Raw genomic sequence first — 13,921 nt, 5'->3', positions numbered from 1 at the left:
CAGCCTATTCTGTTTATGTGGTATTGAGGAACTGAACTCAGGGTTTCAAAGATGCTAGGCAAGCGGCAAGCACTCTACCACTAATCCACCTTCCCAGTCCTCCATGAGATTTTTATTACCAATGAACCAGCAAAAAGGCATAAAGCCCTGAATGCAAATCACATTACTGACATACACTCCTCCCATCCCCACCAAAAAGGATTAATTTAGAAATAAATTGGAATGATTCCTACTAGTACTATATTCAATCCAACCAAAAATGCTCCATCTCAGAATAGAACAGTACTGAAAAAGGCTGTTTCTTAGGCACCTTCCAATAAACCAACTCTGATCTCTCTGATCCCACATGATTCAGTCAGAGTTGAACAAAATTTAACAGTCAAAGCACTATTCAAACAGACCACACACACACACACACAGTGCTCAATAGAATAAGGGGCAGGATATTACTTTACCAATGTACCTTTAATTCTTCAAGCTTCTCTCTTATTTCAATAAATCCCAGATGCAGTTTACCCCCAAAATGATCAGCCAGGCGTCTGTCATTATCATGAAGACCTAAATAGGCAGAGCAAACTTCACATACTCGAAGTTTCTGCTGTTGGAAGCTAGAAGCTGGCATAGAATTCCGATAAACTTCCTAAGCAAAACAAGAAAAACAATAATTATGAAAACTTCATTAAAAATCATACTTGCCAGGCAGGCGTGGTGGCTCACACCTATAATCCTAGCTACTCTGGAGGCTGAGATCTGAGGATCAAGGTTCAAAGCCAGCCCAGGCACAAAAAGGACCTGAGACTCTTATCTACAATCAACCTTTTGAAAATGGGAAGTTGGGGCTTGGCTTAAGGGTAGGGTGGTGGTAGCCTTGAGCTGAAGAGCTCAGGGACAATGCCCAGGTCCGGGGGGGGGGGGGGGGGGGAGGCGGGGGGGGCGGGCCCTGTCCCTGAGCTCTTCAGCTCAAGGATACCACCCTACCCTGGGTCTGGGCATTGTCCCTGAGCTCTTCAGCTCAAGGCTGGTAAAACTTTTATTTTTGGTCAGTCTTTGGAGCTTAAACTAACAGCCTGGATGCTGTCTGTGCTTTTTCAGTCAATGCTACTGCTCTAACACTTCGAGCCACAGTGCCACTTCTGGTTTTCTGGAGGTTAATTGAAGAAGTCCACAGGGACTTTTCTCACTGGGCTGGTTTTGAACCATGATCCTCAAATACTAGCCTTCTGAGTAGCTAGGATTATAAGCATAAGCCACCTGTACCCAGTGACTAAAACTTTTGTATTAGAATTAATTACTACCAATAGTAGTATTAACTCCTGTTGTTTTCTGAAGCTATCAATTTTAATATGTCAATGACCAAACTCCCCCCAAAGTACTAACAAACTCAACAGACAACAATAAATCCAACAGAACAAGAAAGATCAATTAAATATTTCTAGCCAATTTAAATTCCCTTTTCTAACTTTTCAATAATTTCCAGTCAAATAAATATATGTTCTTCAAGACATATAGACACTACGGCTGTAGTGTGGTTTTAAGAACAAACCTCTGCTTCTCTTTTCTTTGCCCGTGCTTTCTCTACTTCATCCATTACTTTCTGAGATTCTTCCACATTCCCTTCAGCTCCTAGTTGTTCCACCTTGGCTAACAATTTACCAATTTCTTCATTTAATTCATGAACACGTTCTGCCTAGAAAGAAGACAGAAAAGACCATGAATAAACAGAATGAATATTGAATTTCAAAATATTTCAGAAAGTCTCACACAAATTTTGTTATACAGGCCAGTATCAGTCTAAATAATGTTTCTTAAGCATATCCAAATGAAAAAGTATCTGGAGTCCTGCCACCATCTTAATGAGAAAAAGAATAACAATCTCAATGTTTTTCTTCTTTCTAGTCTCTACTTAGGTGAGCTATTTCAAGTGTAAAATAACTTTTTTTTTCATGAATTGGCCTTCTGTGAGCCTTCCCAAATGATCTCTTGGTACTCTTCTACCTCATAACAAAATTTATATTACATTTAGTTTTGCAGAGCTACTTTATTGGATGCATGTGCACACATGCATACACATGCATGCACACACATGCACACACACACACACACACACACACACACTCACACTGATCCTATAGGTTGACTCAGGGCCTGGGCACTGTCCTTAAGCTCCTTTGATCAAAGCTAGTTGCTCTATCACTTGAGCAACAGCCCTACTTCTGACTTTTTAGATGGCTAATAGGAGATGAAAAGTCTCGTGGAGGGCTGGGAATGTGGCTTAGTGGTACAATGCTTGCCTACCAAAAGTAGCACTGTGGCTCAAGTGGTAGAGTACTACCCTTGAACAAAAGAAGCTCAAGGACAGTGTCCAGGCCCTGAGTTCAAGCCCCAGGACTGACCAAAAAAAAAGTAAAAGAGAAACTCTGCTGTGAGGCCCATTTCATTCATAAAGATTTTCATTAAATACTGATATCCAGTCCTGGCAAAGTAGTCTTGCCAATAATCTTGCCTTCAATTGAATATATTCCGTTTCTACAAATAAAGTCCCAATTCTATTATATCTCCCTTTAAAAAAAATCAGAGTAGTATTTTCCTGAAAATATCTGCAATTGTATGAAATGCCTAATGATCCTCCCCTTTCCTTTATCAGCAAAGGGAATGGTACCAAAAATGACCCACAAAAAGACTTGAAATGCTCTGTGTGATGAGCGTGACACTTCGGTAGCTCTGCAACCCACTTAAGAGAACAAGGCAAAGCTAGCCTTCAGAGAATGCCTAAGTCACCTACAGTTAACTATATTAGATGTGACATGCACAGCTGGCAGAGGGGTGCCAGCTCAACCAAGTTCACTTTAATCATCATCAAAGACTAAATACTGAGTCACTAAGTCTTCAGATGGTTATACAGTTCTGAACCAACAGATAACCATTACTATGATATACAACCCAGAGTCCAAGTACTTGTGGGTCTCCTAATCATGATGCCAGTATTAAATAGTCTCGATTTTCACAGAACATTTCAGAAAAGGTTAGCTAAAAACAACATATCTCATTTTTTTTTTACAAGTTTGACGGTTTTATTTTCTTATTGTGGTCTTGTAGATTATCGACTTCTAATGAACATATTTTAGAAGCTGATGAGCCACAAAGACTTCTTGATTTTGTAATAGAATTTTATATATTCCAGAATGAATTCTTTTTTTATTAAAGAATTTATTAACGTTGATCTTTACATCATATTTCGGAATGAATTCTTATTTGTATCTTTACTATTTTGTGACTTGCATTTTCGGTTATCTGTGAGTGCAATAGGGCTCCTTTTTCTCCACAACCCTACCAGCATCTGTCATTGTCTGAGTTCAAAATCTTGGCCATTCTTGTTGGGGTAAGCTGGTATCTTAGGGTTGTTTTTATTTGCATTTCCTTTATGACCATGAATGATGAACATTTTCTCGTATGCTTTTCTGCCATTTTAACTTCTTCTTTTGGTAAGTCTCTCTTTAGTTCCCTTGCCCATTTAGTGAATGATTTATTGGGTTTGGGGGGGATTAGTTTCTTGAGTTCCCTGTAAATACTGGATATTAAGCATTTGTCTGATGTGTTATTGGTAAATATCTTTTCCCAGTTGGTTGGCTGTTTTTATCTGTGAAGAAACATTTTATTTTTAGGTAGTCCCATTTATCAAGTCTCTCTCCAATCTGTTTTGACCCTGGAATTCTGGTCAGGAATCCTTTGCCTGTGCCTTTGAGGTCCATTGTCTCTCCTACTCTATCGTATAGCAGTTTCAAGGTTTCTGACATTGATGTCTTTGATTCGTTTTGAGTTAATGCTTGTGCATGGTGAAAGGCTAGGGTCAATTTTTAGTTTTCTGCATGTGGCTGCCCAGTTTTGCCAGCACCAATAATTGAATAGGCTGTGTTTGTTCCACTGTAGATCTTTGACTCCTTTGTCAAATACAAGTTGACTATAGGTATGTGGTTCTATTTCTGGATCTTCTATTCTGTTCCATTGATCTTCTGGTCTATTTTTGTGCAAATACCATGCTGGCTTTGTTATTATAGCTCTATAGTAGAGTTTGAAGTCTGGTATTGTAATACCACCAGCATTGCTCTTTTTGCCTAGAATTGTTTTGGCTATTCTAGGTCTTTTCTTGTTCCATATGAATCTTTGGATTATATCTTCTATTTCAGTAAAGAATGTCTTTGGGATTTTGATGGGGATTGCACTAAATTTGTATATCAATTTTGGCAGTATAGCCCTTTCACTATGTTGGTTCTCCCTACCCATGAGCATGGGATGTCTTTCCATTTCCTAGTGTCCTATTTAATTTCTTTTGTTAAGCTTTTATAGTTTTCATTAAATAATTCCTTTACATCTTTGGTTAATTCCTAAATATTTTATTCTTTTGGGGGCTATTGAAAATGGGATCATTTTCTTGATTGGGCCTTCTGTTTGTGTATTGTTGGTGTACAAGAAGGCTACTGCTTTTTTTTTTAATGATGTTTAAAAATACTTAAAAAATATGGAACGCTTCATGAATTTGCGTGTCATCCTTGCGCAGGGGCCATGCTAATCTCTGTATCATTCCAATTTTAATATATGTGCTGCCGAAGCGAGCACGGCTACAGAATTTTGAAGGTTAATTTTGTATCTGCCACTTTGCTTAAGTGGTTTATTAATTCTAGGAGTTTGGGAGTGTAGTTTATTGGGTCACTCAAGTAGAAGATCATGTCATCTGTGAATAGGATTGTTTAATTTCTTCCTTCCTCATGTGGATCCCTTTGATGTCCTTCTCTTGCCTTATTGCTCTGGCTAAGGGTTCTAGCACTTTACTGAAGAAAAGTGGAGAGAGTGGGCATCCGTCTGGTTCCTGATTTTAAGATAAACGGTTCCAGTTTCTCACCATTTAGTATAATACTGGCTGTAAGTTTGTCACATATAGCTTTAAAGAAGGTACCTCTTATTCCTATCTTTTCTAGTGCATTCAACATGAATAGAGGTTGTATTTTGTCAACTGCCTTCTCCACGTCCAGAGAAATTATCATATGATTCTTATCCTTAGCTCTAGTGATATGATGTATTACATTGATTGATTTGCAAATGTTAAACCAGCCTTGCATCAGTGGGAGGAAGCCTACTTGATCATAGTGTATAATTTTTAAAATTTGTTTCTGGATTCTGCTGGCTGGTAATTTATTGAGGAGTTTTACGTCTGTGTGTTCATTAGAGAGATAGGTCTGCCATTTTTTTTTGTTGCGTCTTTGCCTGGTTTGGGGATGAGTGCAATATTAGCTTCATAAAATGAGTTAGATATTGCTCCTTCTGAACATAATCAGCTTTGCTCATTAGTTGTAGGACATTTATACACATGTAATCAATTTCACCCACTATCAGTCCACCTCATCCTACACATTTTATGCAAATAATTTCAAAAAGGTTTCACTGTTCTACTTTTAAGCATATAAACTATAGAACCATATGTATCCTAAATTGTTCTCTTCATCATTTCCATTTTTCCAGAGCTGAGGACTGAAATCAGGGCTTTGCACTTGCCAGGCACATGGGCTCTTCTAGTGAACTAAATTCCCAACCCCTCATTAGTCCTTTTTAAATACTTAAAGCTGTGTTTTAAAGATGTTATTTGATTCTTATTGTGGAAACAGTTTCTCATTGTGTACTTTTATAAAATGCACTAGATGATAGTGAACAGTACATACCATTTTATAAAGGAATAAGTCATCAAATCAACCAAATGCAATATAGATTGTCCTGTTTGGATATTAATTATAACAAATTGACTCTATATATGGAAAATAAACATATCTGGATATTAGCACTATAAGTTATTGTTAATATATACCATACAAAAAATGGTTAGTGAATGATAACCCCTTTGAACAACTAAAGATAGTAAAAATATAACTTAAATAATTGTCAAAAGAATTTTCTAAAAAAAATACTGCCAACTCTTAGATGTGATACTGTGTTTATGTTTTATAAGCAAGTATTATGACACCTAGAATTTGCTTCTGTAACAAAATAAAGTAGTAGCAGAAAAACTCAATGAAAGTTGTTGATTGGTAGATGGAAGGGATGAGGAAGAGAAAAAGACTGGTAGGGGTTATCAAGAAAGATAAAGGGGCCAGGAGTTTGGCCTAGTGATAAAGTGCTTGCCTAACATGCACGAAGACCCAGGTTAGATTCCTCAGTACCACATATATAGCAAAAACCTGAAATGGTGCTGTGGCTCAAGTGGCAGAGCTCTAGCCTTAAGAAAGCCCAAGGACAGTGCTAAGGTCCTGAACTCAAGGCCAAGACTGCCAAAAAAAAAAGGGAAAGATAAGGACCAAAAGATTGGCCTATGATAGAGTCATAGACAAAGACCCGGGTTTGATTCCTTGGTACTACATACATAGAAAAAAAATGCTGAAAGTGGTGTTGTGGCTCAAGTGGCAAAGCTCTACCCTTGAAAAAGCCCAAGGACAGTGCTCAGGCCCTGAGTTTACCCCAAGTTCAAGCGCCAAGTTCAAGCGCCAAGTTCAAGCCCAAGATTGGTTTTTAAAAAAAAAAAAAAGGCAGCGAGTTTGGCCCAGTGGTTAAAGTGCTTGCCTAGCACGCGCGAAGACCCAGGTTCGATTCCTTGATACCACATACATACAAAAAAGCTGGAAGTGGTACTGAGGCTCAAGTGGCAGAGCTCTAGCTTGAGAAAGTCCAAGGACAGTGCTCAGGCCCTGAGTTCAAGCCTAGGACTGGCAAAAAAAAAAAAAAAAAGAGTGATGCTTCTGCAGCACATATACTAAAATTGCAACAATAAAATATACTATGTTTTTCCCTTTTGGTTAATCTCATATTGTTACTGTATCTGACTTTGTTACCTGATATATTGTATAAACATTTGCTTATTTGAGTAGGAAAGGGAAAGGAGGAAAACAAGATGATTGGGATGGGGTGGAGGGAGGAAAATGGGGACAAAAACATGAGAAGGTGTATCTATGTGTAAGAAGTAATGCACCTGGGGCTGGGAGTTTGGCCTAGTGGTAGAGTGCTTGCCTAGCATGCACGAAGACTCGGGTTCAATTCCTCAGTACCACATACATAGAAAAAAGCCAGAAGTGGTGCTGAGGCTCAAGTGGTAGAGCTCTAGCCTTGAGAAAGTACAAGGACAGGGTTCATGCCCTGAGCTCAAGCCCAGGACTGGCAAAAAAAAAAAAAGTAATGCACCTACTATCTGGTGAATGTAACTGTAACCCCTATATACATTGAATATAAAAAAAAATGTAAAAAAAAAAAAAAGAAAAAAAAAGCCAGAAGTGGTACTGAGGCTCAAGTGGTAGAGCTCTAGCCTTGAGAAAGTCCAAGGACAGTGCTCAGGCCCTGAGCCCAAGCCCAAGACTGGCAAAAAGAAAAGAAAAAAAAAAAACAGGGCCGGGAGTTTGGCCTAGTGGTTAAAGTGCTTGCCTAGCATGCATGAAGACCCGGGTTCGATTCCTCGGTACCACATACATAGAAAAAAGCCAGAAGTGGTGCTGAGGCTCAAGTGGTAGAGCTCTAGCCTTGAGAAAGTCCAAGGACAGTGCTCAGGCCCTGAGCTCAAGCCCAGGACTGGCAAAAAAAAAAAAAAAACAATCGAGCTGGGTGCAATGGCTCATGCCCGTAATCCTAGCTACTCCGGAGGCTGAGATCTGAGGATCAAGGTTCAAAGCCAACCCGAGAACAAAAGAACCTGAGATTCTTGTCCCCAATTAACCTCTAGAAAATGGGAAGTGGGGCTTGGCTCAAGTGTAGGGTGGTAGCCATGAGCTGAAGAGCTCAGGGACAGCACCCAGGCCAAGTTCAAGCCCAATGACTCCCTTCCCCCACAAAAAAAAACAAACACTGAACCTTGAAACCACAACAATTCTGCAGAACAGGCCTTTTAAAAAGATAAAACTAATATGGTGATACCATCAAATGCTGGTATATAGAAATGAACCACTCACATATTGATTTAATAGATGTAAAATGAGAGTCACTCTAGAAAAATTAGTTAATTGTTTGAAACCCCAAACTATTTTGTTATGATCTAACAATTCCATTCCTAAATATTTATCACATGTATACATCCATATGAAAATGTGTACATAAATGGTTACTGCATCTTTGTTAGTATTAGCCAGTAAGTTGACACAACCCAAATGTCCTTCAAAGTGTAAACTTTGAAGGTTAACCTATGATATATCTATACTCTGTGCAATACTATAAAAAAAATGTATCAACTTCAACAAGTTGTAAACAGTTAAAATACCAATCTGAGATACATAGTCCAATTTACCTATTTACAAAATAACATATGGACCTGGAGTGTGGCCTAGTGGTAGCATGCTCACCTAGCATGCACAAAGCCCTGGGTTTAATTCTTCAGTACCACATACACAGAAAAAGCCTGAAGTGGCACTGTGGCTCAAGTGGCAGTGCCAGACTTGAGCAAAAAGTGTCTAAGGACAGTGCCCAGGCCCTGAGTTCAAGCCATAGGACTGGCAATAACAACAACAACAATAATAAATAAAATAACATAATTATAGATGAAAAATAATGGACATAGGACAAGGGATGGTGGCTATGAATGTTGATAAAGAAAACAAAATAAGGGAGGAGTCTTATGGGAATACTAACGTCTCAATTATGGTTGGCAGATACTAACAAGTTTATAACTCGCACATACTATACACACACAAAATAACTGCATGCAGGGGGGGTGAGTTTGGCCTTGGGGTAAAGTGCTTGCAGAGCATGTAGGAAGACTTGGGTTTGATTCCTCAGTACCACATACACAGAAAAAGCTGGAAATGATACTGTGCTCAAGTGGTAGAGAGCACTAGTCTTGAGAAAGCGCAAGACAGTGTTCAGGCTGAGTTCAAACCCCAGGACTGGCAAAAATAAATGAACAAACAAACAAAAATAACTGCATGCATAACCGGGGAATTCTGACTATAGTTTAAGTATTAGATCAGTGTTATTTTCTACGATACTGCATTACAGATAAGCAAAATGTCACTGGGGTAGGTAAGAGAAAAAGATAAGAGAATTTCCTATAACATATATAGGAACATACCTTACAATCTTCTACACATCTAGTGATCCAAAATAAAAAATTATAACAAAGGTAATAGGTTAAAGCTATGCTTTACACTAAAGAAATTACTAAAATTCTTACTTTTGCTGCTACTTCAGCACTAATTTCTTCTTGAGTTTCTGCTAATCTCTTCTTAGCCACTTCTGTTCTTCGATCACAATCTGAAATGAATGACTGCAGATGGTCCATGGCCTATGAATTAAAAAAAAAATTACTACTAGAAAATCAACTTTATTAAAATGAAACAAAACAAAACCAAAATAAATCTGTATTTTGAAAAACAAAAACCCAAAAACAATACTTTGGGACCAAAAGTTATAACCCAGTAATTGACTACATGCCTCACATGTGGAAATCCCTGAATTCAATTCTTATTACTACCAACAAACAAAAACCTATTGTACTATTGGGTGGAGAGCCAGTCCTGGGGCTTGAACTCCGGGCCTGGGCACTGTCCTTGGACACTTTTTGCTCACTAGCACTTTGCCACTTGACCCACAGCACCATTTCTGGCCTTTTCTGTGTATGTGGTTCCAGGGTATCGAACCCAGGGCCTCCTGCACACTAGGAGAACACACTACCACTAGGCCACGCTCCTGTCCCCTGTACTTTTTTTTTTTTTTACTACAAAACTAAAGTCAGAAAGGTGGCTCATGCCTGTAATCGCAACTACTTAGGAGGCTGAGCTCTGAGGATCATGGTTCAAGGCTTATCTCTAATTAATCACTAGAAAAGGGAAAGTGGGGTTGTGACTCCAGGGGTAGGGCAGTAGCCTTAAGCTGAAGAGCTCAGGGACAGCGCCCAGGCCCAGAGTTCAAGTCCCATGACCAACAACAAAAAAAACATCCAAAGCTGCTACTGATGGCTCACACCTGTAATCCTAGCTACTCAGGAGGCTGAGATCTGAGAATCAGGGCTCAAAGCCAGCTTGGGCACTTAAGTCCATGAGACTCTTATCTCCAATTAACCACCAGAAAACCAAAAGTAGATGGCCCTGAGGCTCAAGTGGTAGAGTGCTAACCTTGAGCAGAACTCAGGGACAGCACCCAGGCTCAGAGTTCAAGTCCCATGACCAATCAAAAAAAAAAAAAAATCATCAAAGCAAAAGCAGATTTAGAAAGTCTTCAATGAGCCACATGCCTGGGACTCATGCCTGTAATGCTAGATAATCAAGAAGCTGAAATCTCAGGATCAAGGTCAGAAGGAAAACTCTGTGAAACTATTACCTCCAATTAAACATTCAAAAAAAGCCACAAGTAGAGCTGTGGCTCAGTTGGTAAAGCATTAACGTTGAGTGGATAAAATTCAGGGACAGTGCCAAGGCTTTAAGTTCAAGCCCCAGAACTGCCCCCCCCCAAAAAAAATGTACACTTCAGTAGAGCACCAGTAACTTAAGCCTACAATCATAACTACTCAGAAGACTGAGATCTTCGGATCACAGTCCAAAGGCAGCCTAAGCAAGAAAGTCCAACAGGCATCGCCAATTAACCACCAAAATTCCAGAAGTGGAGCTCATGGCACCATTGGCAGAGCTCTATCCAAGACTGTGTGCGTGCACACATGCACACCCTACCCTACATTTATATTTTACCTTTACCTACCAAAGTCAGCTAAATAAATCTTAACATGCTGAGTGCTAGTGGCTCATGACTATATAACATTAGTTACTCAGGAGGCTGAGATCTGAAGATTACAATTCAAAGCCAATCTGGGCAGGTGAGATTCTCACCTCCAATTAACATCTAGAAAACCAGAAGTGGTGCTGTAACTACAAGACGTAGTGCACTAGCTGTGGGCAAAAGAGCTTTGGGGATAGTGCCCAGGCTCCAAGTTCGAGATGGCAGAACAACAAAAACAGTCCTCAATTCTTTTCATATGTAAGCATCTATAGACAGAAAAGTAAATATGAATCTAAATATTAAGTAGATTACTTTAAAAAGAAAAGAAAAGAAAGAGTCCTGGGCTAGGAATATGGCTTACTAGTTAAGTGCTTGCCTAGCACGCAGGAAGCCATGGATTCAATTCCTTAGTACTACATTCAATTCCTTAGTAGTACATAAACAGAAAAAGCCAGCAGCACTGCTATGGCTCAAGTGGTGGAATGCAATGCCCAGGCCTTGAGTACAAGCCCCAAGACTGGCAAAAAAAAAAAAAAAAAGCGGGGGGGCGGGGGAACTAATAACATACCTTATTTTTATTTAATTAAAAAAATTAGGCTTAATTTTTTAAAACAAGTTAAGAATTCTTAATTGTCACATTTTTAAAATACTCAATATTGTCTTATATTTCAAAAAATATTGTCAAAAATGCATAAATCACCAGGATAATTCTTAAGTGTGTTGCTTATAAAGATTAAAAAATCATTATTAAACATGCTTTATTGCTCATTAAATAAAATCACCTACATCAAGTTCAAAGAAAAAATCCTGTTCTTTGGATGCAATTTCATAATCTGCTCTTAAAGCCAGGTCATGGACTTTCAGACATTCTCCAAGATCCATTCTCTGTGAAGGAAAAAAGAATATTGAAAACATTATTTCAAAACTTCACTTACAACCACAGTTCTCTTAAGAATACAAATGCTGGGGGGGGGGGTGAAGGGAGGGAAATAGGGACAAAATCATGAGGAGTATCATCAATGTTGAGAAGTAATTCACCTAGGAATGTAACTATAACCTCTCTATACATTGTCCTGACAATAAAAATAAAAAAATTTAAGTTATTTTTTTCTTTTTTGGTGGATCTTGGGGCTTAAACTTGGCCTGGGCACTGTCCTGGAGCTCTTCAGCTCAAGTCTCCTTATTGCCCTACCCTTGAGCCAAGTCTCACTTCCCATTTTCTAGAGGTTCATTGGAGATAAGAGTCTTACAATTTAGTGCCCGCCGACTTTGAAAGTTGATCCTCAGATCTCAACCTCCTGAGTAACTAGGATTACAGGTGTGAGCCACCACACCCAGTTTTAATTTAAAAAAAAGAATACCAGGGCCGGAGTTTGGCCTAGTGGTAGATTGCTTGCCGAGCATACATGAAGACCCAGTAATATTCCTCAGTACCACATACCCATAAACCTAGAAAAAAGCTGGAAGTGGTGCTGTGGGTGAAGTGGTCGAGTGCTAGCCTTAAGGAATTCAGGCCCCGAGTTCAAGCCCCACAACTGGGGGGGGGGGGGGAAGAGAAAAAAGAAAAAAAATATAAGACTCTATCTCAATCAGTAAGTCCAGTGTGCTGGAGTATACCCGTGATTACAGATGAGTCATCATACCTAGCTGCTTTTTTTTTTTTTTTTAAATACTTGTGACCCCATTTAAGAGGAAAGGATCAAGGTCTAAAGACAGCTCCACACAAAAACTTGAGACTCTGCTGGTAGAGTAGATCATGCCTGTAATCCTAGCTACTCAGGAGACAGATTTGAGGATCAAGGTTTAAAGCCAGCCAGGGCACAAAAGAATCTGAGACTCTTATCTCCAATTAACCTAAAAAACAGGACTTGGGGCTTGGTTCGAGGGTAGGGCAGTAGCCTTGAGCTGAAGAGCTCAGCGACAATGCCCAGGCCCAGGGATAGGGTGGTATCCTTGAGCTGAAGAGCTCAAGGACAGCGCCCTGGCCAAGTTCAAGCTCCACAATCCACCAAAAAGAAAAAGAAAGAAAAGAAGAAAAAGATATGTTCATAAAACATACTTCTATGCTTACTGATTTTTCACAGTAATATATATATACACATATACACAACTGTAAAACATGGTATCCACAGGGCTTTGATGGCATATACCCATAACCCTACTCAGGAGGCTGAGATCTGAGGATCCCAGTTCAAAGCCAGCCATGGAAGTAAAATGTCTAAGTGATTTTTTGTTGTTTGTTGTTTTTGTTGTTCGTTGTGGGGCTTCAAATCAGGGACTGGGCGCAGTGGAGGTTTTGCACTCAAGGCTAGAGCTAGTGCTCTACCACTTACAACAGCTTCACTTCCAGTTTTCTCAAGGTCTTTCCTGACACCTTGGCTCAGATCTCAAGCCTCCAGAGTAGTTAGGATTACAGGCATGAGACTTCAGCCTCTAGCCAGAAAACTGTAGCTTAAGCAGTAGAGCACTAGCTCAGGGACAGTGCCTAGTCCCTGAAGTCAAGGACCAGAGCTGAACAAAAGAAAAACAAAATAAACAACAAAAAATCCTTGTTGTCCAGAAAATTGCATTCTTGTCAACCAACAAAGGAAATTAATAAGGAAATTAAAAAGGAAATCACTTTTGGACTCGGATCACATGGAAAAAAAAAACTTTTTAGAAACTGAAAAGGCTTTTTAGCTTCCATAGTTGACTTAGCTCCCTAACATATGAAGATGATCAAAGTTTATTTAAAACATTTTGAGCCAGGTGTGGTAGCTCACATCTGTAATCCTAACTACTCAGGAAGCTGAGATCTGAGGATCACAGTTCAAAGCCAGCCAGGGTACTAAAAGTCCAGGAGACCCTTATTTCCAATTGACCTCTAGAAAACGGGAAGTGGGGCTTGGCTCAAGGGGTAGGGTGGTAACCTTGAGCTGAAATGCTCAGGGACAAGGCCCAGGCTCAGAGTTCTAGCCCCAAGGCCAACAACAACAACAAATATTTTGAACACCCAATATACATTATGTAAAAATTAAACTGAGTAACTTCAGGATGTGGACAAGAAGGGGAATAAAGGGAAGAACACTGGAAGGTATGACATTGATCAAAAAATGTGTTCTATTTATAATCTGACTTATGGAATTCTAAACTTTGTACAACTACTTCATTTTTTAATGAACTTTATTATGGTTTTGACGTTCTCAAAAAAAAC

General features: G+C 39.3%; 1 protein-coding gene and 1 non-coding gene across 7 annotated transcripts in view; both read right to left on the bottom strand.

Moving 5' to 3' along the window:
• The window catches only part of Luc7l2 (LUC7 like 2, pre-mRNA splicing factor), a 73,704-nt gene that overhangs the window by 16,614 nt on the left and 43,169 nt on the right, over positions 1-13,921 (bottom strand). For all 6 annotated transcript variants that reach the window (XM_090333398.1, XM_090333396.1, XM_090333393.1 and 3 more), the window contains 4 exons: positions 11,515-11,613; positions 9,191-9,301; positions 1,544-1,687; positions 464-640 (listed from right to left, as the gene is read on the bottom strand). In XM_090333398.1, coding sequence (XP_090189524.1) covers positions 464-640; positions 1,544-1,687; positions 9,191-9,301; positions 11,515-11,613 — 531 coding nt within the window. The remainder of the gene's footprint in view (positions 1-463; positions 641-1,543; positions 1,688-9,190; positions 9,302-11,514; positions 11,614-13,921) is intronic.
• LOC150063652 (U6 spliceosomal RNA) lies at positions 4,511-4,614 on the bottom strand. The gene has a single exon (XR_016535789.1). It is a non-coding gene; the product is annotated as a U6 spliceosomal RNA (small nuclear RNA).

Source organism: Megascapheus bottae, chromosome 5, assembly GCF_031878675.1.
Source record: "Megascapheus bottae isolate mThoBot1 chromosome 5, mThoBot2.hap1, whole genome shotgun sequence".
NCBI lineage: Eukaryota > Metazoa > Chordata > Mammalia > Rodentia > Geomyidae > Megascapheus > Megascapheus bottae.
Note: the sequence above shows the minus strand (reverse complement) of the source record. Positions and strands in the feature narration are given on the sequence as shown.